At 40.8% G+C, this 25729-nt stretch overlaps 2 protein-coding genes across 8 annotated transcripts; one reads left to right on the forward strand and one right to left on the reverse strand.

Annotated features, from left to right (window-relative positions):
- Window positions 1-600: 600 nt before the first annotated feature.
- Window positions 601-18478, forward strand: elmo3 (engulfment and cell motility 3). 6 transcript variants are annotated; one of them, XR_011035107.1, is made up of 22 exons: window positions 601-834; window positions 4468-4579; window positions 6169-6209; window positions 6302-6374; window positions 7608-7658; window positions 7911-8080; window positions 8497-8596; window positions 8694-8845; window positions 9424-9502; window positions 10112-10162; window positions 10255-10377; window positions 10573-10695; window positions 10803-10907; window positions 11121-11229; window positions 11351-11487; window positions 14911-15074; window positions 15317-15429; window positions 15506-15610; window positions 15715-15794; window positions 16311-16391; window positions 16475-16986; window positions 17343-18478. XR_011035107.1 is itself a non-coding variant. In XM_068311982.1 (22 exons), exons 3-22 carry the CDS (start codon window positions 4499-4501, stop codon window positions 16685-16687), a joined length of 2151 nt encoding a protein of 716 aa, XP_068168083.1. In that variant the 5' UTR covers window positions 601-834; window positions 4283-4331; window positions 4468-4498; the 3' UTR covers window positions 16688-18478. The 6 variants fall into 6 exon arrangements, 5 of the variants coding, with proteins under 5 accessions (XP_068168083.1, XP_068168084.1, XP_068168080.1 ...); XM_068311982.1 differs by adding an exon at window positions 4283-4331 and having other exon boundaries at window positions 16475-18478; XM_068311983.1 differs by adding an exon at window positions 4283-4331 and having other exon boundaries at window positions 4471-4579; window positions 16475-18478.
- On the reverse strand, window positions 17167-25121 carry fbxl9 (F-box and leucine rich repeat protein). 2 transcript variants are annotated; one of them, XM_068311985.1, is made up of 11 exons: window positions 24812-25121; window positions 24415-24479; window positions 24112-24246; window positions 22746-22925; window positions 20643-20948; window positions 20169-20385; window positions 19708-19865; window positions 19404-19619; window positions 19065-19271; window positions 18775-18992; window positions 17167-18693 (listed from the first exon to the last, which is right to left on the reverse strand). In XM_068311985.1, exons 3-11 carry the CDS (start codon window positions 24178-24180, stop codon window positions 18543-18545), a joined length of 1722 nt encoding a protein of 573 aa, XP_068168086.1. In that variant the 5' UTR covers window positions 24181-24246; window positions 24415-24479; window positions 24812-25121; the 3' UTR covers window positions 17167-18542. The 2 variants fall into 2 exon arrangements, with proteins under 2 accessions (XP_068168086.1, XP_068168085.1); XM_068311984.1 differs by having other exon boundaries at window positions 24415-24516.
- Between the last annotated feature and the right edge of the window lie 608 nt (window positions 25122-25729).

Here is a 25729-nt window from a genome sequence, read left to right on the forward strand (position 1 = left end):
TTTACAGGTATAATAAATGTATAAACTATAGAGTCAACATTTTGGGCATAATTATCTTTTGAATGATGCGGGTATATTTTCCAGAAGCCATAGTTAAGGTCCTGAGCTCCACTGCATATTGATTTGAATATAACAGTATTACTCATATTTAATCTGATCTGATCGATCCAATGAAGCCTTTTCAGTCGGTGAATATTTTTGATTGGAAAAACAGCAGGGGGCGACGGAAACCTGCTGTACCCAACCCGGAACTCTGAATTAGTTCATCTTCAACTTGTTGGAATTTTCAAGAAAAGAGGGTCAGGGTCATAAAAATATTCAGCAAGTGCATTTCCGCAAATATAGTTTACCTTCAAAATAAAAGCACCGGGTCGATCGACTAACGTACGCTTAATTAAAAATAGCAGAATGAAGTGTTTGCATATTAAATAAAAGAATATAAGCGCAGAAAACTTCAGAAATTATATTTTATTTACTTCAGTCTATCAGCCACTGACAACATTTTCACGCCAGTGCATCTCTTACAACACGCTTGGTCAGGAGAGCATTACTTTAAGATTCATAACCGGAAACACTTTAACTAAATCTGCATAGCTTAGACACTCGACTGAATGTCTCCAACGAACCCGGAACTTTTAAGCCAGCTAATCAGTCCTGAAAATCTTTTGCGATGAGTTTCCTCCTCTTTTTCAGACCCTTTTAAGAGTTTATCCAGAAGAAGTTCGGTTCTGCGGACTCAGTTTGTTAATTTTGAGGCGATAAACGATAGATGTGTCTTTTCTCCGACTGCGGATCCTGCAGGACAGTAGCGCTCGACTTCTCGTTTCAAACCAGGTAGGAAGCAGTTTGGGAAAGAGGCTCTGCAGCTGACACTCCAACTTCTTTTTACAACTCTGTCTTGTGTTTCACAAAGATCTGGCAACCCACTCAGTTTTAAACCACTAAAACTTTATGTCCATCCGTCTGTTGACATCTGACTACAATTCTGTGAAACATAACATTGGATTTTAACACCAGTAGGACTGTATTTAACTGGATGTACGTCTGCATGCAAGTTACATTAACATCTATCTATCTATCTATCTATCTATCTATCTATCTATCTATCTATCTATCTATCTATCTATCTATCTATCTATCTATCTATCTGTCTGTCTGTAGGTTTTATTCTTACTATATGTCAAGTTATAATCCATTAATTCACAGTAGGCGCCTGAAGACTGGGCCTTTTGGGGTTATGCTTAATTCTTGCCTGCTGCTCCCCTGTCAGGTTAGGAATTTCAGGCAGCTGAGAAGTGCCCCCCCCCCCCCTTCAAACAAAAACAGGGAGTCCAGGGAGTCTGATTGCTCTGCAGGCTAACACAAACTAGTGGTTTTAATATTAAAGAAACAAGATGCTTATGGGGAACACGGACCCTGACAGCTGAACTTGGTGGACAATTCTGATTGCAATTGTCATGTACTGATAGGGGGCAAAAAGTTCAATCTGAAAGTAAGAAAGTATCCCCCCCCCCCCAAAAAAAAGATAAGTTTTGTTAAAATATTGAAGTGTTGGAGGTATTCTCTGTACACCTTCATTAGAAATAAATCACAGTCACAGAATGTGTCCAAATCCAACTTGTAACTGTGGAAATGGGGGGAAAAAATATGTCGTTAAGTTGAGATCTGCTCAGAACACAAGGCACAGAGTGACACCGACTGACAGAAGTGTCCTTATATCCCTCCACGTTTATATATTCAGACATATAGAGAACGGTATATGAGCCTCAGTTTCAGTGGGTTTTCTAATGGCTTTATTTTCTTGTTCCCTTATGTTAACAGAATAAGATGTGTAGTTCAGGCGTCTTTGTTAATTCACAGTGCTTCATTTATAACAATGTTATTAAACTGCCTCATTTAAATAATTATTCTTCAATATGTTTATTAATAGGTGTATAAAATGTCTCACAAAAATCCTTAAATCCCCATTTGAACAGGATTTGCATGTTGCAATAGTTCTGCTGAGGAAATGTTAGTACTGTTTTAAGGAAATCACTACTTTTAGAATACTGCAGCTTGTTTTCAAGTATAATCAATAAAATCATCTCAAAACAATGTTGTTGAAGCTTCTACATCTCATTGGTGTTCTCATTTCCTCCAGTGACCATCAGACCAGCCAGTAAAGTGATCGGAGTTAAGATAGTATGTTTGTACTATGAGTCAGAATACTGCTTACAGCTCTGACTGAGCTAAGTGTTGTTTGCCAGTCAAGGAAATGAGCTTCATCTTGTTATCATGAACGGGCGGAGGGGCTCTTAGTTAACCTGAGCTCATCCAAGTGTTGCATGAAGCCTTCAGCATGTACAGACTGGTCTGCATGAATGTGGACTAATAGAGCGCTGTCACTGGTGTAGATTTAATGCACTGGAAGACTTCTGGATGAAACCAGTTTTATAACTCCATTTGTCACTTGCTGATTGCCGTATGGTATAATTCACTTGTCAGTGTTCTAATTATATTCATAAGAGAATGTGGAAAAATAAGTGCAACGTCAATTGGCAGAATAATTAATGCTTTATTTTCATTAGATGTGATACAATGTAATAGAATGAATCCAGTTTGTGGGTTTATCATTATGATAGCAGGCAGGAACTCAGCTCTAGAGTGACAGAAAAAAAATACATCGCAAAGAAATGTCATATTTCAACATTTTATCTAACCAAAAAACCACTGAAACTATATCTTTTAATACACATACACAGAGGAAATGTTTTTTTTCTTCGTTTTATAACCAAGCATAGCTATGCCCCCACCTCCTTTGTTTTCTGCAGTGCAACCAAAGCATGCATTGTTATTCAAGCTGGCAGACACATTCGTCATTACATGGCTTAGGCCCCGTCCACACGATGACGGATTTTTTTGAAAACGCAACTTTTTAAAAACGCATCGAAAACGATTCGCGTCCACACGACAGCGTTTTCCAAAAAATCTCCGTCCACACGTAAAATGCACCAGTGCGTTTTCAAAGACGGCTATAAGCATGCCAAACCATGTGGTGGCAGTAAAAAAAAGTTGCGTTTTCGTTCCGGATATCTGCGTTGTCATGTGGATGGAAGGTGTAAACACAACAAAAATGTTGCGTTTTCAAAAAGTTCCAGCATCGTGTGGACGGGGCCGTAGACAGATACTCGAATTAAAAGCCACAAATAGTCTTTGTTGCTGAAAAACCATTAGCAGGAAGCTTTCCCTTGAATTTGCTGACTAATAAGCTGCACTTACTGAAATCTCTTTAGTTTCAGTGTTCAGACTGTTTGTAGGTTCTTGCTGGAATGAAGTCGACCTTTGACACAAGCGCCAGGCTTTCTTTGCCTTCTGCAACACATGGTCAGGACTCCAGCGTCAATCCATCAAGCTGGAGAAAGGAAGCCTTTGGCTTTGTACTTGTTCCCGGTCCAGAAAGATGCTACCTCAGGGGGAATTTGATTGGAGAAGACCGTTAAAGGTGCAGAAGAATTTAGATCCAACTGCATTGTTTCCATGTTCAGAGAGAGACAGAGAGAGATGAGAAAGGGGGAAGGGTTGGAAGCACAACAATGGCTTCTTCTATATCTTTCGGGAACTCCATCTGGAGAGGAAGAGTGGATGGTGTGAGCTCGATGGAACGTGGAGAAGAAACTATATTGACTACTAAGTTTGATTCTCAGCTTGACTTAATGCATCATAAATACACAGTGAAAGAGGAACACATTGGTTTCCATCTTTAGTGAAAATGTTAGCGACTGCTGGGAGGCGTTGGACTCTTCAGCTCATCCTACGAAGACACAGCTGTCAGGACTGTTTGCTGTCACTTTACAACAAAATGGTAGCTCAGCTCGTCACAGGCGCAGCTGTTATTTTCTAAACCTGAAATTAAGCTCAGCCTCATTTTGTAAGTAGTTTACTTAAAGCTTATCTTTGTTGCGACAGAGCAAAAATGCTGTTTATTTGGCTTGTTTGCTGGAATGCCTCCGCGTCGGTGGTCGGAGGCGTGATGTTTTCGGGTGTTTAACGTCCATGCATCCGTCCCAATATGTCAGAAAAGCCAGTGAGGGAGTTTCTTTAAAGATTGCAAAAATGTTCAGAACTGCTGGGAGTTTGGTGGTTGAAGTGAAACCTGTGATGAATTCAGACTTACCGGTATTTTTGGACACGAAACAAAAACCTTAATGCTGATTATCGTTTTATCTAATCTGTCCTCATAAAGGGATTTTACTGACCTTTATTTAACGTTGCACTTCTGTCTTCTTCTAACTTCCATCTTTAGAGGCTCGTCGACCACAAAACTCATTGCTTTTACTGATGCTGAGCTTCAGGTGATATTGGTTGGGATCCACCTTTCTGTCAGTCCTATGCTGTTCTTAAAGTGTATATTTTTGCATAAAATACACTTAATCGTTTTATTAAATTACATTACATTACCGTACTCATTCATCTCTTTTTTTCTATTAGCAGTTAGAGAGTTTTGGAATCAGGAGCTGCCATGATGCCACAGCAGAAAGACATAGTAAAGATAGCCATCAAGATGCCAGGGGCATACCCCCAGCTCATAGAATTGGATCAGGTAAGTTAAATCAATAATAATCAATCATCACTGACTGTCCGAATATATGTTTTGAAATGATTGTGATGATTTGTCGTGATGTCTATTCCTGCTCCAAGTACCAGTAAGAATTAGGAGGAATTAAGTTACTTATTATTATTCTGTTTGGTAATATGTGACAATAATCTGACAGTGTCTCGTACGAGTCTCTGGTTTCTGTTCTCTTTCCTGAGCTGACTGTTGTGACGATGACTGAGCGTGGGAATTTCTTGTTCTCAGGGAAGCCTTTACAGGAAGCGCCTCCTCTTAGTACTGCTTTATTAGCTAGTAAACCAAAAAACAGAAATACAGTCAGTGTTCTCAACATCGACCTATTTTTGGTCATCTCTTGTGTATTTTTGTTCCCACCAATCAGTGCTCATGCCATGCGCTATTTCATTGCAGGTACATGATGGAGATGGTTAATAGTTAGGAACCCAGTAGCATCTGAGAGGCTTGATTCAGTACCCTAAGGCATCACAAAGCTGTGAACCAATCAGATGGAAGGGATGCCAGTACCTTATTCTTTATCTTTTTCATGCAGTTTGCATGGTGCGGAGTAGTTTTCTAATAGTGGTGTTGTCACTGCAGATTTTTACAGTTTTGACTTTCTTTTTGTTATATTCTCCTTCTCTTTCTTGTTCTTTTTCACTTGTGCTTCTTTTTCCATTTTTTATTGCTCCAATCTATTATTTAAGTCTGTCTTTTGTGGATTTAATATTGACCTCTATGTTTCTAGAGTAACTATTATTTTTTGCTCAGTTTTTACTGAATGCAGTTATTTAGACATTTTCCCAAACACTGTGGAACTTCTTCACACAAGATCTTGGACTGTATCTAGACAGCAGGTGTGTTGGCAAGTCGTGTGTCGGTCATTTAAGAAAGTTTGAGAGAGTGGATTTAAGCGTGACTGGTCTGTCAGGTAGTGACATCATTTGTCCAAAGCATCAGAACTGAAACTGGAATGGAGAGCAGAGCCCAGTTTCCCAAGCTCCTCCAGACACGATTCCGTGACCATTCACAGCTTCTTGTTGGAATAATCCTTTGGAGTGTCGATTTGTTGTGAACATCCATGCACTAGTTTATTTTACCAGACAAGCCAACCTCGACACGGCTGGCTCCACTAAATACATCTGATTGGTCGACTTTCTCGCCTGCCACTTACAACAGAACAGTCACTGGGTCTACCACGGAACCCAAAGACATTTTTATTGGTTGACCGCCGACTTACCACTAATAGCAGGATAAGTGAGAGTCAGACATGGAAGAGGTCTGAGTTTTAATTTAAGAAGGATCTGGATACTGAGGGTAACATTGTTCAGAAAGGCGTTGAGCAGCTCTAGGATTTCCTCTTCTTGGCAAACGAGGTCTGCAGCCAGCAGGAATATTTGTGGTGCCGTGATCCCGTAACAACATGTTATTACCAATGCATGCGTTCAGCCCTCTGATGGAGAAAATACTTCAGTAGTAGAGTCTGTAATGTCACAGCCCACACACAGCAGGTGTGTGTCTATTAAATTAAATGATTTGTATAAAAATCTAAACACATGTTTTGCCTTGTCTCTGTGCAGAAAAAGCCCCTGTCTGCTGTAATAAAGGAAGTGTGTGATCGGTAAGTTGAACATAGCAGGCTTGTTTGCTGCCTCCATATCATGATAAATCTACTGGATAGCTTACTGTGATGGTTAATGTGTGTATTTGTAGCTGGAACCTCCCGGGTCCTGAGAACTATGCTGTGCAGTACGCCGATGGAGTACAGACCTACATCACCGAATCGGTGAGCTGCATTGATGTGCAAATCAATACAAATAAATAATACTCTTTTTTTAAAATTGTGTTTTCAATATATTCAGTAAAAAGAAACAAAAAACCTACACAGAATTCCTCTTTAGTGAGTGAAATAAAGCAATATTATATAATTACATTGTACAATTTCAAGTTGATTAAAAAAAGAAAGGAATAATAAAAATAAGCTTTATTTCAACTATTTCCTTATAATTAATTCATTGTTAACTTGATTATTTCATTTATCAATGTGCTCCAGGAAAAGAGTAGAAGACTTCCTAGAATATTAGTAATATGTCAGACTGGAGAAATTACTACAAAAATAGGCAATACTGTACATCACATCACAGAGAAGAGATGTTTATGGTAATATGAATAAATATTCAGAATACATATGTTAGGAGCATTAGGAGGTGCTTCCTTGCTGATGCAGTTTAATGTTTATCGTTCTTGTAAACACCTCTGCACATCTCAAAGGCACAAATGGGGAGACTTATGTCAGCCCTCCAGATGATTGTGTGTTTTGAATTTATGTCCTTCAGGTGAAGCCATTAGTGGTAGTTATGAAATTAGCCATTCGTCAAAATCGACTGTGACTGTAACAACACAGGGCAAGAAGACAGGAAGAAAAAGAGAAAAACAGCTGGCGTGAGCTGACCCTATGAAAGGGTTGCCCCCCACCCCCAACCCCAACCCTAATCCTAACCCACCCACCCCCTCTTTTGGGGCTGCAGGAATGGCTGTAGAAGTCATTACAAAGCTCTTGGACATATTCAGAGAAAGACGGTATATATACTGTTAAAAAAAAATACGTACAGCAACAGTGAAACACACAGTTCGCTCATATACTTTTTTACCCATGTGTATCACATGTAATAAATATAATAAATATGTATAATACATGTATACATAATGTATATATTACATATACATTGTATAAATGTATAATGCATTATGCATACATAATGCGTATATAAATGCATGTATTATAAATATTCTGAATCATCCGGTCTGTTTTGCATGTGTGTTTTTAAATCCTGAACAGACAGGTTGGGATTATGTGGAGCAACTACAGGACTCCCCTCATCTTTTTTAGCTAAAAGCCTCACAGGAGAGCAAAGTTTGATGCCTCCTTTGTACGCTATAGGGTCTTCTTACCTTAATTGATAATCCAGCCTGTAGTTTACAATCCTTTTTAAATCCCCTGTCTGTTTCCATGTCACAGAACCGTCTGGACATTAAGAACGGCTGCATTCTACGCCTGACGAAGGCACCGGTGAGTCTGCATCACCCGGCCACACGGCATTTTCTCCTCACATTCCTCCTGCCCTCAGTTTCTCACTCCGGTCACTCCTGCATGTAACAATCGGCTGCACAAACCTGATCTTCCAATTATAAGTAGTTCAGTTTCAAAGAATAGCAGCCAAACTGTTTAAATCAAACCACTACCAAAAGGGAAGTGGTTGTTTAAGGATGTGTGAGGCTGTGTGTTTGTTTTCACTCGTTTCTTTGTTTCTGGTGAACACAGAGCCGCTGTGCAGAGGACTTATATAAGGGCATCCAGAGCTCTGACGCTGGTGTACGATGCGACTCCCTGAAGGAATTGGCTAGCGTTTCCACTGATGTAACCTTTGCTCAAGAGTTCATCAACCGGGACGGACACCTTCTATTGGTCAAGATAGTAGAGACCTCTCATGAGTGAGTACTTTTTGTCCGCTCTTGCGATCAGACTTTGTGGAATCCTGTTCCTCAGAGAGATATCAGTGGTGTTGAAGGGGTTAAGTGACTGTCAGACATGCAGCAGCATATCCTGTCATGCTGGCAAGGAGTGTGCCTGCAGAATGTATTAAGGTTGACATAGATTAGGGCATATGTAGAAAAAAATTCTTTCCAAATGATCCTCTTAAAATTTCCATGAAAGACCTTTTAGTTTGATTATATCAAGTTGTTTCCATGATCATAGATTGCACTAACAAATTTTACCAATACTGTAGAGCTCTTCAGAAATTCAATAAAACATTTACACATAAAACCAGAAGCAGAATTTCTGAAGGGATTCCACATGAATAGTTCATCTGACTGCTATATTTTTGTCTTTCTTTTGTGCTGTTCAGGAGTAACATGATTATGACCCACACGCTGACGGCTTTCATGGAACTGATGGATCACGGGATCGTTTCCTGGGAGAACCTCTCGTGTGTCTTCATCAAGAAGGTGCTTCAGCTGTTACACCACAGATTTTTGCAGTCCAATCTGCGTATCTGGACTCTCTCCTCGCTCTCTACTGTAAATCTTTATTCTCTCTTTCCAGATCGCTGGCTTTGTCAACGCCAAGCTGACAGACGCATCGATACAGCTAGTGTCCTTGGACATCCTGGAGAACATGGTCCTGAGCAGCCACAGCCTCTTCCTACAGGTCAAGCAGGAGGTTACTATGGAGCGGCTCAACGCTTACCTCCGGGTGTACGTACACAGAAACACAGAAACGGGCTGTTCCTGAGGCCATATTAGCTGAAAGTAACACATCAGTTTATTTCCCACTCATTACATATGTGACATTTATTTGGTATCAGTCTGAAAAGAATTGTACCATAATCTCACATTTACAACAGATTTGTGTCTTTGGAACTTGTATTTACACAGTCGCGAGATATATGACCGTCTTTTTTCTTAAAATGCACCCTTGTAGCCATTACTTAGTGATTGCATCATTTTTCAGACGTGGCACCAAAAAGATCAAATATTCAGTCTTAGTGAAAGTAAAAGCGACAACACGCTGAAATGAAGTCGCAGTTTGAGGTGCTGCTTAGCAACAGTGTTGTCTGTGTAACAGGACGTTGTTTTAAATGTAAAGCAGTTGTGGTAATCATATCTGTTGCTTTTCACACCAGAAGCTATCAGTAAGACAGAATCTATCGATTTGAGAATCAAAACAACACGATGAAATCACCCCTTCCATCTTAATCAGCTTGTCGTATGGGCAGCTATGGAGCATTTAAATTGAGAGTGTGCATGTCTTTCTCCTTCCTGCTGTCTTACAGGTCAAACCAACAGCTACAGACCAAAGCCATGGCGCTGCTCATGGCGCTGCTGCAAACAGCCGGCGACTCGGACAGACAGGTGCTTTTGTACTTTTTTTAAAAAAAATATCAACTTCCTCCTTTCAGAGCTATTCAAAGTGACACGCATGCAGGTAGGTGTGTAGTTTGGTCCATGGCTTTCCTACACATCCAGACAGACACGCCTGCAGCTGAACACACTTGATACTAGTTACCATAACTTTTTATGGTGGTGCATTCATGCTTTAATGTGAAGCTTCTGGAATTGACTCATCTCTTTCATTCTACTTGGTCACTATTTTGCTCCTGCCCCACTAACCCCCCCCTTCTCTCTCATTGTATAGACACAGACACTTCCTTCATTCAGCCCTCCATCATGTTTCAATCTTCTTTTGTTCCTCACACACACACACTTTCAGACTTTAACAAGAGGCCAACAAATTTGCCTTTCTTATCAGAGAGTTGGGCCTACACAAAGCGAGTTTGAGTTACAGATGCATCTACCAGCATGTGACGGTAACAGAGGTCAAAGTCTCACACACTAACCCTCATACATCCATCCCGTCTGTGACTGGCACAATATCGCCCCCTGATGTCAGAAACATGTCGCTGCTGTGACATTTTAGTTTGTCTCACTTTGTTCTTGTGGTTTTTATCTTTTGTTTTCCAGGACATGTTTGCATTCCTGAACAAAGACAACCTCCGCCAGTACATTTATAAAGTAAATGAGCAATCTTTGTGTACTTTTAATTTTTACACAACTTCCTGTAATTTAAGAAATCTTGTTTAACAGAATGATTCATTTTGTTGCAGAACATCATCCACAGTTCTGACTCAGTCCAGGACGAGATGGCCCACTACCTCTACGTCCTGCAGTCGGTTACCCTGAACCACCTGGAGCCTCGCATGAGGACGCCTCTGGACTGCTACAGCTCGGTGAGTCGTGTGACAGATCAAATCATCTGGCTGGACTGTCCGTCAAATTCACACACACACACACACATACACAACACACATGATTCTAACAGTCAATTTTGTGCTCCTTTAATTATCGTCCTGATTAATTGTTTGTTCAGTTTTACATACTGAAACCCCCCTGAAGGCCCGTCTTTCTTCCTCCTGTGACTGCAGGAGCAGAGAGACATGCTTCATAGTTTACGCCAGGCAGCGTTTGAGACAGAAAGTGAGAACACTCTGAGCAATGAGAGACGACACTCCCTCTGTGCCAAAGAGTTCAAGAAGTTAGGCTTCTCTGTAAGTCACTGCAGCTTCTTTTCACCATCTTTATTATTCCATTGCTCCTGGTCTTGATAGTGTACATCTCAAGATCACTTTGGTTCATGTCCATGTTATTCTTCCAGAACAATAGCAACCCTGGTCAGGACTTGCTACGAACGCCTCCTGGGCTTCTAGCTTTGGACACCATGTTTTACTTTGCTGTACGCTATCCTGATGCCTTTAGCAGGGTAAGTGATTTGTTTACTCTTTTCCTTTTGAAATTGTACTTTTACTCATGCAGATCCTGACAAACATATTTTTATTTTTTAATCAGTTATTCATGTTGATCACACATTTCACTTGTCTAATTCTCTTGACCGTTATCTTTCATGTGTGATGTAAAAGTCAGATTTATTTAGCTCGTGATCACAACTCATGCGTGTTTTAACTTGTTTCATCAGTTTGTGTTGGAGAACAGCAGTAGGGAAGACAAACACGAGTGTCCCTTTGCCAGGAGCAGCATCCAGCTCACACTCATCCTGTGTGAAATCCTTCGTATCGGAGAACCCCGTAAGATAGCCTCCGACAAATCTGGGGTCCTTATTTAGTTTGTAATTTTTTTTGAGATGACTAATCTTTCATAGCTTCATTTTTTATTCTTTAACTTCCACCTCCCTTCTTCCGTTGACAGCCTCAGAGACGAGATGTGACTACCACCCCCTCTTCTTCAGTCAGGATCGTTTGCTGGAAGAGCTTTTTTGCGTCTGCATCCAGCTGCTCAACAAGACCTGGAAGGAGATGAGAGCCACGCAAGAGGACTTTGGCAAGGTGCAGTAGCAACGAGTAGCACAGTGTGGCGTGACGGATTCATTGGTGAAGGAATGACTAATATTGCAGGCTGGCCTGCATCCGAATACATACAAACTTCTGATTTCTTGAGTTTTGGTTTATTATTGCTAAATTAGGTCTTATTTTTTCCAACAACAATTTTCGAATATTTGGTCCTTCAAGCTTTTTAATCTGAATAATTTTCTGATTTTTTTTTTTTCTGATACAAATTTTTCAATCGGAGCAATCAAGAAATTGGGATCAGCTTCTTTGACATTTTTCTTCTTTAATGTTTTTAGACTTTTTTTTTTTTTACACCAGGATTACAGTTGAATCAAGGTCCTGCAGAAATAGGGATGTACATGGCCATGTTGTGGGAATTTATTGTGCTTTATTGTCACACTTAAATACTTGTTGAATCACTTGTGCAGCGTGGTACAGGGATATCAATGCATGTACAAAAAAAGATGTAAAGGTACTTCAGATCCAAGCTGCCCATGGCAAGGAGAGTCTTTGTTCTCCAAATCTTTCAAACAAATCGTGGACTTCGTTGCTGTTACTATGGATATGCCTAACCACAAATAGAGTTAGAGAATTGCTGTATTTGCACAGTTTCACTCTTTACACGCATTAAGTTTGGCAGCAAAGCAGTGATTACCTTCTTTTCTGATGTAAATCCTTGATCTGTTGAATGAAGTGTCACACAGCAGCATTGTGAATCATGTCTAAAACAGAACCTCTTGTTAAACCTTTTCTCATCTTACATGCATCTTTGCAGGTGCTATGTTCATTTAACAAGATAAATCGACTCAACTCCATTGTAACGAATAAACTGTAAAGATCTTCAAACAAAGTAAAGTTTAACAAAAGGAGAAAGTTTCTCAAGGCACACATCACCTTGTGTGCCTTGACAACTATTTGAAAGAGCTTATATGGTGGATTTGTTTAGGTTTGTATTTTTGTGACTTTGTAAAGGTTCATTCTTATGTTAACCATCTGTGACCCCCACAAATAGAATTGACCCTGCATTTACGGAGTAGTTCGAAACAGGCCTTCAGCAGTGGCTTCTTGCCAAGGACAAATATGGAGAATCTAGCCCTCCTGAAAAGAAGAGTTTTGGAGCTTTTGTCCTGCGTCGCATTTTAACATCACACACACAACTGTCAGTCATTAACAAAGTGCTCTCCTGACAGTAATAAATCTCAGCGACCATTTGACCTTTCAGGATAGGTCCAGTGTCCTGAGCGCCAGGCCAGCAGACCAGCCTTTTCTTTCCATCCGAGGCCCCCTACCCAGGGTGCTTTGGTGCAAGGACAAAGGGGCGTTAGTTGAACAAAGAGAAGTGTGGTGGGTGGCAGAAACAGGAGAACAAGGAAATGAGGAAAATAAAGAGCTTGAGGTATGAGCAGTAATTACAGGACAACACCTAAAACCTCAGGAAACAACATGAGAGGATGACCGGGTTCAGATGGAGGTAGGAGGAATATAATAAGACTCATCACTGAGAGTTTAATCTGAAGTGTTTGCTGTAGTGCAACACACACAGACACACACAGACACACACACACAGACACACACAGACACACACACACAGACACACACACACAGACACACACACACACACACACACACACACAAATATGCCATGCATGTACTGGCTGCAAGGCTTTAAGCAACAGGGACAGCTGCAGGTCAACACTCTTATTGGTCAGTTTATCTGACTGACAGAGGGGTGGTGCCGGGGGGGGGGTGAGTGTTCATGCGTGTTCAGGATGTCTGTTTACAAAACGCTCAGGCCTCCAGTCATGTAGGTGATGTTTGTCTCAACCTGTCACATCCTCCACTCATCATCCTCTTCACTCCACTCTGATTGTGGACGACGGGTGGAAATTGAAATTAGGATTTTAAATATTTGTTCACATAATCTGCCCTAAAGGAAAAGAGATGGAGGTAAGGTTTGTTTGAATGTTGTTTCCTGCTCAGCAGTTTATCATTTAATTTTGAAGTTGATACCAGTTCCAGAAAAAAAAAAAAATCATCCAGGATTTTTACTCCAACTCAGTTCTTATTAACAGGCATGATTTATAACATGATGTAACGCTGTGAAGTGGCTGTCTGTGGCATGTGTCTCGTGAAAGTTGTTGGACAGTGGGGCTATTTTCGGGGGGGGTGGGGGTGAGCAGGCAGTCACAATGTGAAACTGTAGTCGCGTGTGTTGTGTCTCGCATGTTGACAATGTATAGCATGACAGGATTCCACCATCCACACCTCCCCTGCTGCCAGATGGATAGACGCTGTCTGTGATTGGAGAACATTGCCCGACATTCGCGAGATTGATTTTCATGCTCTGGATTTAATGTCAGTGAATTTTATTTTAGCTGACACTTTGCTGTCACAAGAAATTGTTTGTACATGTGGAGAAAAGCTGCAAACAAATTCATCAATTTAACCTTTAGGGACTGACTTTTCAGTCAAATAGGAGGTAACTAGAAATGATCAAGGTCACCAGAGCAGGACGTACAACGGGTTCAGCCTCTCAGCAGTGTGGACTGTTACGTAGATTTTCCTCTATAAATCAGTCTTGGATGCTGAGGGGAGCTAAAGATTTTCTACAATTGCATGCACACTGTTTGACCAACTGTCCTGAGCTGGGGTTTTTTTCAGGGCATCCAATGTCACCTCCTGTCTGTCTGTGTGAACGTCAGTTCAACAAGTCATGCAGAATACACACAAAGTAGTTATACAGTTCAATCTGGAGGGGCTAGTAGATTTACATGTCTGATTTTGCTCCAGGGGTTAAGTTATCGATCCACTTACATGGACGAACCCACCCCCCGTATGTCTGTCATTATTTGTACTGATTTGATGTGTTTATGGGGCAGATGCTGCAGCTAATTGTGTTAATAAAGAGCAAACTGATCAATCACTGTGTGGGTCAGAGCGGAAGGGATGCAGGCTTATCTGATGAGACAATGTGAAGTCAAACTAATAATAGACCTAGGCGGGAAAATATGTGAGCCTATCCGAAGCAGGGGGTGTGGTTTAAAGCAACCACAGACAGGAAGTGAAATGCTCTTTGTCATATAGCAGGAAATTTTCACTTATCTATCAATTCGTGGAACGGGTTCCTGCCCTTTAAGCAGTAAACAAAATGAACGTTTTCGGGGTTTGAGAGACAGGATGTGAACATTTGAACTTAAATTGCTACTGTGACGTCTAAATTTCCCAGTTTGGGATAAATAAAGTATATATCTATCTATCTAAATACTGTCAATCAGGATCGTTTGAAATTAAACCACTTTGTTCGTTACAGCAAGATCTTTATTTTCTTAATCACAGCTTTGCTCTTGGCTGTTAATGGGCTGTAACCATGGCAATAATGGCTGATCCAGACTTAAAGTGTGTCTCTACCTTCATTCCCAGGTGATGCAAGTGGTGAGGGAGCAGATCACAAGGACGTTGTCCAGCAAACCGACCTCCCTGGAGCTCTTCAAGAACAAAGTCAACGCTCTCAACTACAACGAGATCCTAAAGCTACGGCAGACGGAACGCCTACACCAAGAAGAGACTCTTGCTCCACCTGTTCTGTGAGTACCAGGATGTTGACACCTGACATGTTGGTACTTTCCTGCTGTTTTACTTCATTCCTGTGTTTCAAGAGTTTGACAGAAGATGCCAGTCTCTACGACATGAATGAACACAAATTACCTCGGTAGCTTATGTCTCATTTTCATGCGATTTGTTTGTGAGGTTGCCAACAAATCTGCAGAGCTAAAGCGGTGGTACTAGAATAGGAACAAAGTTTTTTAAAGCGTGTTTCTCTTTCCAGTGAGCTCAAAGAGCGATTGAAGCCGGAGCTGCTTGAGTTGATCCGACAGCAGAGACTCAACAGGTTGTGTCAAGGAACCATGTTTAGGAAGATTAGCAGTCGACGCAGACAAGGTGAGACGGTGCATTCATGCGCGCTCAGAGAGAAACAAAAAACTGTCTCGTTTGACGTAACCTGTGATTTTCTCAGATAAACTCTGGTACTGTCGCTTGTCACCCAATCACAAAATGCTCCACTACGGCGACATGGGTGAAGACACGGACAATCCATCGATTGATAACCTGACACAGAAGAGTGAGTTTCATCTGCAGCAAACGGGTATTCAAAAGGAGTTTATTTGTTTGAATGAAATTAACATGATTTTCTGTGTTTGCTTGTTTGTTTGTTTTTGCTATCAGTTTCAGTAGCAGATATCAAATGCATGTTGACAGGAAAAGACTGTCCTCACATGAAGGAGAACAAAGGCAAACAGAATAAGGTCAGCAGCATACATAAAAGAGTATGTTTTACTGGTGTATTTAATGAATTGTGCATTAATGTTACCTTTTTCAAAGAACAAAACCAATACAGTGCATGAACTCACATGAAATTATCTACCTGCAAATCAGTGTGACTTCTGCTATTATTGAGAGACCAGTTCAGATATACATGGCTTCACCTTAGCAAGTACTACTCTTATATCATTTTCATAGCAAAGTCTGTTTCTTTTTTTTTTCCATGCAGCTGAAGGAAGTGTTCCTTTATTTTTGCCAGTGCCAGACTAGAATTGCTCAACTTGACATTGCAAATCATGCAGAAGGCTGAGTCCCATCACGTACCGTTATACAGTACATGTAAATCCACATTGCACATATTCGTCCTCTTTTTTTGCTCACACAATGTGTCGGGTGTTCATCTTGACGTCTGTCTCCGCCAAACCCCCGAGACCACCTCACCGAACCCCCTGGGTTCGATCGAACCCAGGTTAAGAACCGCTGTTCTATATGTTCTGCAGGAGGTGCAAGACTTGGCATTTAGCATTACATACGATGCAGAAGAGCGTAGCTTGAACTTCATCGCTCCCTCAAGGACTGATGTGAGTCTTACTCTGTTTCATCTTTTCTGTGTGCTTTATAATGTGCAATAAGAATATTGGCATATTTCCTCTGCCTCTGTCAGTTCTGCCTGTGGACAGATGGACTGAATGTTCTCCTGGGTCGAGAGATGAATAGTGAATCCATGCGCAGTGAGCTGGAGATTCTCCTCTCTATGGAAATCAAGCTTCGCCTCCTGGACCTTGAAAACGTTTCCATTCCCAACAGCGCGCCGGTCATCCCTAAACCACCAAGCAACTACAACTTCTGCTATGACTTCAGCCAGACTGAGCAGTAGAGTGTGTGTGTGTGTGTGTGTGTGTGTGTGGTGAGAACTGTGCATCTATGCAGATTTATAGCCTTGGCTATAGATTCTGCAGTCTACAGCCAAGTGAAACAATGAATTGCAGAAATCCTGCAGAGCGTGCCTTTAAACTACAGCAGTGGATGTGCACTGCAGCCAAAGGCTATTGACCGTACCGATGCCTGTTACTTAATCACTTTCCGATTCCTCCTCCTTTGCCGTCTGGAAGCTACAAAGACATCAGACGCCTGTAAAAATCGGATTATTCTTGTACGATAAAACCACTTTAAAAGGTACTTTAAATTCGTTTATTCATTTTATATTTTTGAATATATTAACAATTCTGTAACATATATATGAATTATTCCTGTGTGTAATGTTTATTTTCTTGGGGCTATAGATTTTATCTTTGTCTCAAATTGTTGCTTGCTTGTTTTTATTTGGCAACACAGTAATTCAGGGGTTTTTTCCCCCCCAAAATGCAGTAAATAACTCAATTGACAGCTACTTTCTTGAATATACCAGCAGGTTCTTACTGTGGAGCAGAGATTCCTAGCAAAACTTATTTTCTTAAAGCAGATTTGAATAGCAGTCACACCTTTGGTGCAATTGATCGTTTGATAATAAGAAAAAAAACTTGTATTTTTAGGCCAATCATCCTGATCTTTTTTATACGATGATGGAAGCGACATGCTCAGACTCACTTGTAACAACTACTCAAGAACTGACACCAGCTCAACGGAACATCGGCATGTCTGAGTGTTTCCTACTTTCTGGCATTAAGTTATTTCATTTTATCGCTGTCACACATCCCTGGGCTAACATTCAGTTGGACTTGCGTGTTGTGTGACATCACATGAATAAACTGACTATACCAAAGATTTTTTTTTAAAAGTATGCTTGCTTATCTTTTTGTGCCCAATATTTAGTTTATTTATAAAATCTTGATTTTTCCCCTTGACAGTCTACAAGTCTTCCTTTGTTGTCATGACTCATGTAGTGTTACAGCAGTACATAATTATTCCACAATGAATACAGTATAAAGGGATATTTAATTAGGCTTTAGTGGTTTACTGATAAAACAAATAGAGAGCCATTGAAGTTAGACAGCAGTCTGGCAGACCTACAGTATCCAGCAGATGAGAGATTTCATTAAAATGTATTATGTCTCTGACAGTTGTTGCATATTAATCCCTTTTTATTAAAAGACTTAACAATAATAATTTTGACTCAATGGCAGTTAAATCATTAAATAGTAATAGTAACGTAGCAGGTATCCTACTGACATCCTGTCTATAGTCTAAAGAGCACTTCATTCACCTGAGCTTTGCACTAATGGTTCTTTATGTCCACATTCACACCATTCAAAGACAATTATTTTACTTCTTCCAGTTTCCTTTGTACCTTAGCAATATAGACCTGCCGATATTCCAAAATAAATAATTCAGTTTAAAAAATAAACAAGCCAGAATATTAAAATCAAGTACAAAACAATATAAACCTGTAATTTAGGACTACCTTTTTAGTCCAGAGATTACCGGATTAGTTCAACACTATTGAAAATATTTATTTAGAAATAATGTAATTAAAACAAGTATGAGAATCTTTTTCGTATTTTTGGTTTTCTGCCTTAATATTTGCAGAGATACTGCTTGGTTTGGGAAACATCTACCTAAAAAAAAGTCACATTATGGTTATAATGAGACCCTGAGAGAATATTTTCTCCTTATTGTGACAGCCACTGTGTGAAGTTGTAGTGACAAGTTATTTAGTTGAACATTTCCTTCAGTTCTTGTGAAAAGTACATGAGCATTTGTCAGGCTTTGTGACTGAAATGGTCTGGATACAGTCACTCACAGTGCAAACAATTTGCTGCGGAAATTTCCAGGAAGGGCCGCTGTAACTGAAGGAGATCGACAGTTTTTGCAGAGACTTTTTGGCACCTTGAGATGTCAAGTGTTCTGAGCCGTTTGCACTGCTGCCCCAGGAGGAGCAGGGATCTGGGGGAGTTCAAGCATCAGAGAGAAAGAGATCAGGCTTTCTTCCTTTAGGTACAGCAGATTTAAAGTTCAGTCACTCACTTGTCAGTGATGTCACCACAACCGGACAGACACAGATGCTGGAGCCTGTGTAGATATGGTGTAGCTTGTGCCACCCCATGGTCGCTGATACCCGGACAATGGCTACAGGTCAGGCTGGTGAGACTGCGGCAGTGTCGGGCTACCGACACCAAGCCAGTGTCGGTGATCTCTGGCAGCGTGGAGAGAGAGAGATAGCGGAGGTCTGGGTACCGCACCACCTGAGGAGGGGGAGAAACCATTTTTACCAGTGATTTCAGTTGGAGATGTTCTAGCATTCCTTTGCTTCCTACCTGTGTGATGCTGCTGTCCGTGAGTTTGGGGCAGCCTGAGAGATCCAGCTCCTGCAGCCTTCTGAGAGCCAAAAGGGACGTTCCAGTCTCTCGTTTGAACAGCTCATCATGTGTCACCAGCCTGGGTCGCTCATCAAAAGGCAAACGGGGTGGAGTGAAGAAACCCATGTTGCCAAAGGTGCGTGTGAACCTTGGACCTTTGTCTCCCTGTTGTAATAAAAACATTTACAATGGCACTAAGCAAGTATGGTACTTTTTTTTAAATTTAACTAAAAGTGGAGTCTAAAAGCATCAACATAGCTATTCTTTAATTTCACCCTTCACATCAGCGGTCCTCACCATCTCCTTATCAGCTTCACATTTTCTTGTTTCTTCCATCCCCAGCAGGCCCCAGTCTGTGATTTCTTTACACCAGCCGAGCCTAAGAACCACCAGCCTCTGAAGGTATGTGGCTATAGAGCGTGAAGATAAGTCAGTCACGTTGACACATGATGTTAAGTCAAGTTCACGGAGAGTACTCCCAAGAAGCTGGGCGAGAGAGAAAACAGCAGAATCCTGTGGAGAGGGGACAATGACGCCCGTTGTATAAATGTATATTTAACACATTAAAATACACAAATACTATACAAAAATACTGACTGACCCGAATGTAGGTACACCTCTTGAGACTGAGTGCCTCCAGCCGTGCTCTGGCAGCACCGGACCGTGCCAGGCCTTTCACCATCTCTGTTCCGTTGATGTGCAGACACTCGGATAGATCCAGACTCCTCAGGGACGACACAGACAGGAGGTCAGTGAGGCCTGTGGATGACAAGAAATCCTGACTTAGAAGAAGATAGGAAGCTGGGGCACTAATATGATTGGCAGGTGTCAAATGCGAGGACAATGAACAAATCTTAAGCCCATATTGACTAATTTCTCTTAGAGAATAAAACATTACTCAAGAATGACGTCACTAATTGAAGTACATACATGTGGAATCGATTTCTTACCAAATACCAAGTAAAGGCTAAATAATGCTTTACTTTAGTAAGAAATTAAGATTTTTGCTGAATTTACAAATCAGTGTGATCTGTGATACACAAAAACACACAATCTGTGCACCTTTTTCAGTGATCCTCCAGTCGCGGGATAAGGAGAGGTGTGTCAGTGTCTTGAGGCCCAGTGCTACAGCCTCTACAGCCCTGTCAGTCAGCTCTGTGCAGGCACTGATATCTAGTCTCTGGAGGTTGGGCTGGTGTTTCACCATTATCTCCACTGCGTAGTCGGTCAGCTCCTTACAGCCGTGAAAACATAGTTCCTCTAAGACCAAACCCTGAACCTGATAAAAGACAGAGCACTAACAAATAAATAAAAAAAACCTCAATATCCTCTGATGTGTCTTCTCTTTAGCAAATGAAAATTAAAGTTTAAGGATATGTTATTATGGAAAGACTGAATCGTAAATGAAAACTTATCAAACATAAATGCAGGCTTTTGTCAATGTGAATGACTAAAGAAGTACTGAGATGAGTACTAAGATATTATTCACGGCTGGTCTATAAATACGTTGATGCATGAATTGCAGGTATACTTAACCTGTACAATAGTGCGGAGTGACGCAGGGGTGATGGAGGTTCTGCTGAGGTCCAGAGCTACGAGGGTGAATTTCTGCTCCGTTAACAACCTCTGCAAGTTCCTCAGTGACAGCAATGCTGAAGAATGCTCAACAGCTCCAACAGGACAACCTCGATAGGGGTCAAACTCAAAAGCAATGTGGCACCCTGCCAGGGAGAGGCGGCGGAGGTGTGGCGTACAGCCGGTGAGACGATTGAAGGTGAGGTCGGAGAGGTATCGCAGGTCGGACAGGTCCAGCTCCTCCAAACCACACAGAGCTAACCTGACCTGGAGCAAGAATGTGGAGATTGACCTGAAATTTTACCATTGCCAAAAGAAATGGTAAAAGAAGCATAATACCGACTGATAACTGATACATGGAGGTTTTTAATTACAAGTCTTAATTTTTAGTTGCCATTATGTGGGCTGGAAACAAATAGTTAAATAATAACTAGTCTCACCCCACTTTCCACCATTATACAGGTCCTTCTCAAAAAATTTGCATATTGTGATAAAGTTCATTATTTTCCATAATTTAATGATAAAAATTAAACTTTCATATATTTTCTATTCCTTGAACACCAACTGAAATATTTCAGGTCTTTTATTGTTTTAATACTGATGATTTTGGCATACAGCTCATGAAAACCTAAAATTCCAATCTCAAAAAATTAGCATATCATGGAAAGGTACTCTAAACGATCTATTAACCTGGTCACCTGAATCAACGAATCAACTCTAAATGCCTGCAAAAGATTCCTGAGGCTTTTAAAAACTCCCAGCCATTACTCAAAAGCGCAATCATGGGTAAGACTGTTGACCTGACTGCTGTCCAGAAGGCCATCATTGATCCTCAAGCAAGAGGGTAAAACACAGAAAGAAATTTCTGAGCGAATAGTCTGTTCCCAGAGTGCTGTATCAAGGCACCTCAGTGGGAAATCTGTGGGAAGGAAAAAGTGGCAGAAAACGCTGCACAACCAGAAGAGGTGAGCAGACCCTGAGAAAGATTGTGGAGAAGGGTCGATTCCAGACCTTGGGAGACCTGCAGAGGCAGTAGACTATGTCTGGAGTAGAAACATCCACAGCCACCGTGCACAGGCATGTGCAGGAAATGGGCTACAGGTGCCGCATGCCCCAGGTCAAGCCACGTTTGAACCAGAAACAGCGGCAGAAGCAGCACTGGACTGATGCTCAGTGGTCCAAAGTACTTTTTTTGGATGAAAGCAAATTTTACATGTCATTCAAAAATCAAGGTCCCAGAGTCTGGAGGAAGACTGGGGAGAAGGAAATGCCAAAATGCCTGAAGTCCAGTGTCAAGTACCCACAATCAGTGATGGTCTGGGGGGCCATGTTAGCTGCTGGTGGTGGTCAGTGTGTTTTATCAAGGGCAGGGTCAATGCAGCTAGCTATCAGGAGATTTTGGAGCACTGCATGCTTCCATCTGCTGAAAAGCTTTATGGAGATGAAGATTTCAGTTTTCAGCACGACCTGGCACCTGCTCACAGTGCCAAAACCACTGGTAAATGGTTTACTGACCATGGCATTACTGTGCTCAATTGGCCTGCCAACTGTCCTGACCTGAACCCCATATAGAGAATCTGTGGGATATTGTGAAGAGGAAGTTGAGAGACACCAGACCCAACACTGTGGATGAGCTTAAGGCCGCTATCGAAGCATTTTGGGCCTCCATAAGACCTCAGCAGTGCCACAGGCTGATTGCCTCCAAGCCACGCCGCACTGAGGCAGTCATTTCTGCAAAAGGATTCCCGACCAGTTATTGAGTGCACAACTGAACATAATCATTTGAAGGTAGACTTTTTTTGTATTAAAAAACCTTCTTTTTTTTTTATTGGTCAGTTGAAATATGCAAATTTTTTGAGATAGGGATTTTTGGTTTTTCTTTACTTTTTTGCAGAAATCATCAATATTAAAACAATAAAAGGCTTGAACTACTTCAGTTGTGTGTAATGAATCTAAAATATATGAAAGTCTAATGTTTATCAGAACATTACAGAAAATAATGAACTTTATCACAATACGCTAATTTTTTTAGAAGGACCTGTACATAGTAATAATAATAAACACCTGGTCTCTTTGTTCCTGCCGCGAGAGGAAAGCTCCAGACATGAAGAGGCTGTCGAGGCCCCTGAGGTCCAGCCTTCGGAGAGAAGTGAGGCGTGGGAGGAGGGCCAGCAGAGAGGCCTCTGTTATACTACTACCAGGCAGGGCCAAGCTCTCCAACTTAGAGCCCAAGCAGAGACCCACCTGAAGAAACAAAAAGGCATAACAGAGAACTTAACAACTGAAGCAAGACAGACAGACAGGAGTGGTAAGACTTACAGGGGCAGAAAAAGGACACAGTCAAATATGTACTGAATTGAGAAAGTAAATGTGACAGGAAGACAGTCCGAGTAGGTCATTTCTTATATACTTCATGCTGTTTCACTGTCAGAAAAAAATACATATCGTCAGTGTGGAATGGTTACAACATGTACAACACCGCATCTACTGTATATACATTATATAACACTGTGTCAAGGGTCAACACAAATAATGTCCTACACTAGTCAGAGCTTTGGAACATTCAGTGTTATCAGGCTATGATGACCAACAGACTGACAGATAGACAGGTAGTCTGATCCCTGAGAGAAATTAAACTACATCCTGGTAAGATGGTCAATAATGAAATGTATATAGTGACATAGATAGTGCATAAATACTCCAGGCTAAGTATGTAATTTTGGGTAAATAAAACCCTTATTTATGCAAATATTTCACACTTTCATAACTTTTTTCTTGCCTAAGGGAAAACTGGTTAAGTTCAACAAAAAAAAAACCCCTAAACTTCAGTTTTTTTCAACAAAGGCTTTTCACAGGCCTTGAGGTGAGGATGAATTCTTCAAAAACAAAAAAAAGTAGAACAGAATTAAAACATAAAATGTGAACAAAAGACATAGTTACAAAGAATATCCAAGACAAACAAAAATTATCATCATCATTTTTGTCATTCAGCTCATATGAATATTGTCTGCCTTCATCTTTGAAAAGAATCTATTAGCCTTCATGCTAAGACAACTAGTTATGTAGATTCTAGTTCATTCAGATCATTTAAATCCTGTACACTTAAAATAGAGGCAGCTGGATCTCTCTACATTGAGGCTGTGGTCATTGATATATTTGTGCATACGGTTTAAAAAAAAATTGAGTCACTTTATGATTTTGAGGGGATTCTGAAAGTTGGTCATTTTCTTCATTACATATGTACAAAATAATATGGTACTATGCTTACCACCATAATGGAAGCTTTGTCATGTAATGATTTTCTTGCGGCAGCAGTTGAGACATATGTCACCTTCAGCCGACTTCAGTTTTGTTTGTTCAAAACTCCCATTTACCTCCTATTTAACCCCTTAGAATAACCCAAATAGTTTGAATCAGAACTGTACTGTACCTCCAGAAGCAGTGATCGGGACATACTGAACCCATCGAGCTGGCTGATAATCAGGTTGCAGTGTGACATTCGGCCCAGACCCCTGATCAGGTCTACAGATGAGGCTGATGCTGGGAAACAAAAGGTGATGTTCTTCTGCACATAGAGACACACACAAAAACAGTGTCACATCAGCCCTCAAGCCGACACACAACTGCAGTTATTCATATTTAAATATACCAACATCCCTAACCCCCCTACAGACATCAGAATATTAAGTATGCAATGTTATAATGAAACCAGTAGCTATGCTGTGGAAAGTACCTGGAATCGGGGGTCCTGGCTGGCGACGTACCAGCTGCGGCAGACCGCAGAAGCTTCCTTCCTGTCTGAAGCGTGAAGAAAGCTCATGATATAAACTATGATCTACAGATAGAAATACAATGAATATTAATATAAGCATTTCATTACAATAAAAAGCATTGATCCTTTGATTTCATCACAACAAAAAGCAATAATCCTGCAAGACAAACTCACTCTACTGATACTTGTCAACATACTACTGTACAGGTGTATTCATTGTGTGGCATCTTATAGGAACTGTTACTGCTCATCAACCGGGAGCGGACTCGTTTTGACTCTATTGATATGAAGCAGGGTGCTTCTGTATGGAAGAAAACAGTACATGCTAGCTTGATAGCTTTTAAATAACATAACTCACCTCCAGAGGCAGCTCCGGTGTTTCTTTAATGTCCTCTTCCATCTCTCCTGCTCCGGTACTGTGAGGACTCCGTATCATCACAGGTAAAGTCAACTAGCCATTCACTAGCTCGGTTTACAAGTTAAACATCTGCTTCGTTAAACGTGATTAATTAGCTAATGTCTAAGTTAGACTAGCAGGTTCAGCTGCTAAGGCGAAGTTTTAGCTTTAGTTTTTTTGTTATCCGTGAAAGAACCAGTAAAATTCAACCAAGGGATGTTACGAGTTCTGTCACAACACTAAGCTACTTTTCATTGCCAGCCAGTCTGAGTTCACTTGGATCAGCTGACTGTAAATCTAACGCTGACGTCAGGAGCTGCAGCATTGTGGGAAATGAAGTTCTTTTTTACGGGTAGGTAGTTTTTACCTGAATCAAACCTTGATAACATTTCACGACGTAAATTTCTGGCATTGTTTTTTATTCCGCTCCAGTATAATCTCAGTTCAAACAAGCGTTCAAGTTAGGAATAGAAGGAATTAATAACTTGAGAATGGTTTGTCAATATTTAGCGATGCAAAGCATCACTTTTATGCCACAAAAACATGAAAGTTCATGTATATATTAGTTAGTTGCACAGAATATGCTGCTGCTGTTTTCAGGAGCACTGTACTGCTGTGTATTAGGCCAAATAGGATATTTCAAATAACACATTCATACAAACTGCAGTCATTTATTCATTTGTCTTTTGAGTAATTTGGTCTTTTAACAATGCCCCAAGTCCATATGAATATGTCACCTCTTAGGGGTTTTATAAGGACTCACATGCAGAACACCAGAGAAGAAATTCATATTGATATAATTTATTTAACTAAAAAGATGAGACTTATTAGGGATGGGAATCAGGCGGCTGTAGCAACACGGGTGACTGGAACGAGTGG

This window comes from Antennarius striatus, chromosome 4, assembly GCF_040054535.1.
Source record: "Antennarius striatus isolate MH-2024 chromosome 4, ASM4005453v1, whole genome shotgun sequence".
Classification (NCBI taxonomy): Eukaryota; Metazoa; Chordata; class Actinopteri; order Lophiiformes; family Antennariidae; genus Antennarius; species Antennarius striatus.

Excerpts from the sequence above, each read along its gene's own strand:
- elmo3 (XM_068311982.1), top strand. The coding sequence starts at position 4,499 with ATGATGCCACAGCAGAAAGACATAGTAAAGATAGCCATCAAGATGCCA. Across the intron at positions 10,696-10,802 it reads TCAAGAAGTTAGGCTTCTCT|AACAATAGCAACCCTGGTCA; the intron begins GTAAGTCACTGC and ends TTATTCTTCCAG. Across the intron at positions 15,075-15,316 it reads ACTCTTGCTCCACCTGTTCT|TGAGCTCAAAGAGCGATTGA; the intron begins GTGAGTACCAGG and ends TTCTCTTTCCAG.
- fbxl9 (XM_068311984.1), bottom strand. The coding sequence starts at position 24,889 with ATGATACGGAGTCCTCACAGTACCGGAGCAGGAGAGATGGAAGAGGAC. Across the intron at positions 24,247-24,414 it reads GCCAGGACCCCCGATTCCAG|AAGAACATCACCTTTTGTTT; the intron begins GTACTTTCCACA and ends CTCTATGTGCAG. Across the intron at positions 19,620-19,707 it reads AGAGGTGTACCTACATTCGG|GATTCTGCTGTTTTCTCTCT; the intron begins GTCAGTCAGTAT and ends CCCTCTCCACAG.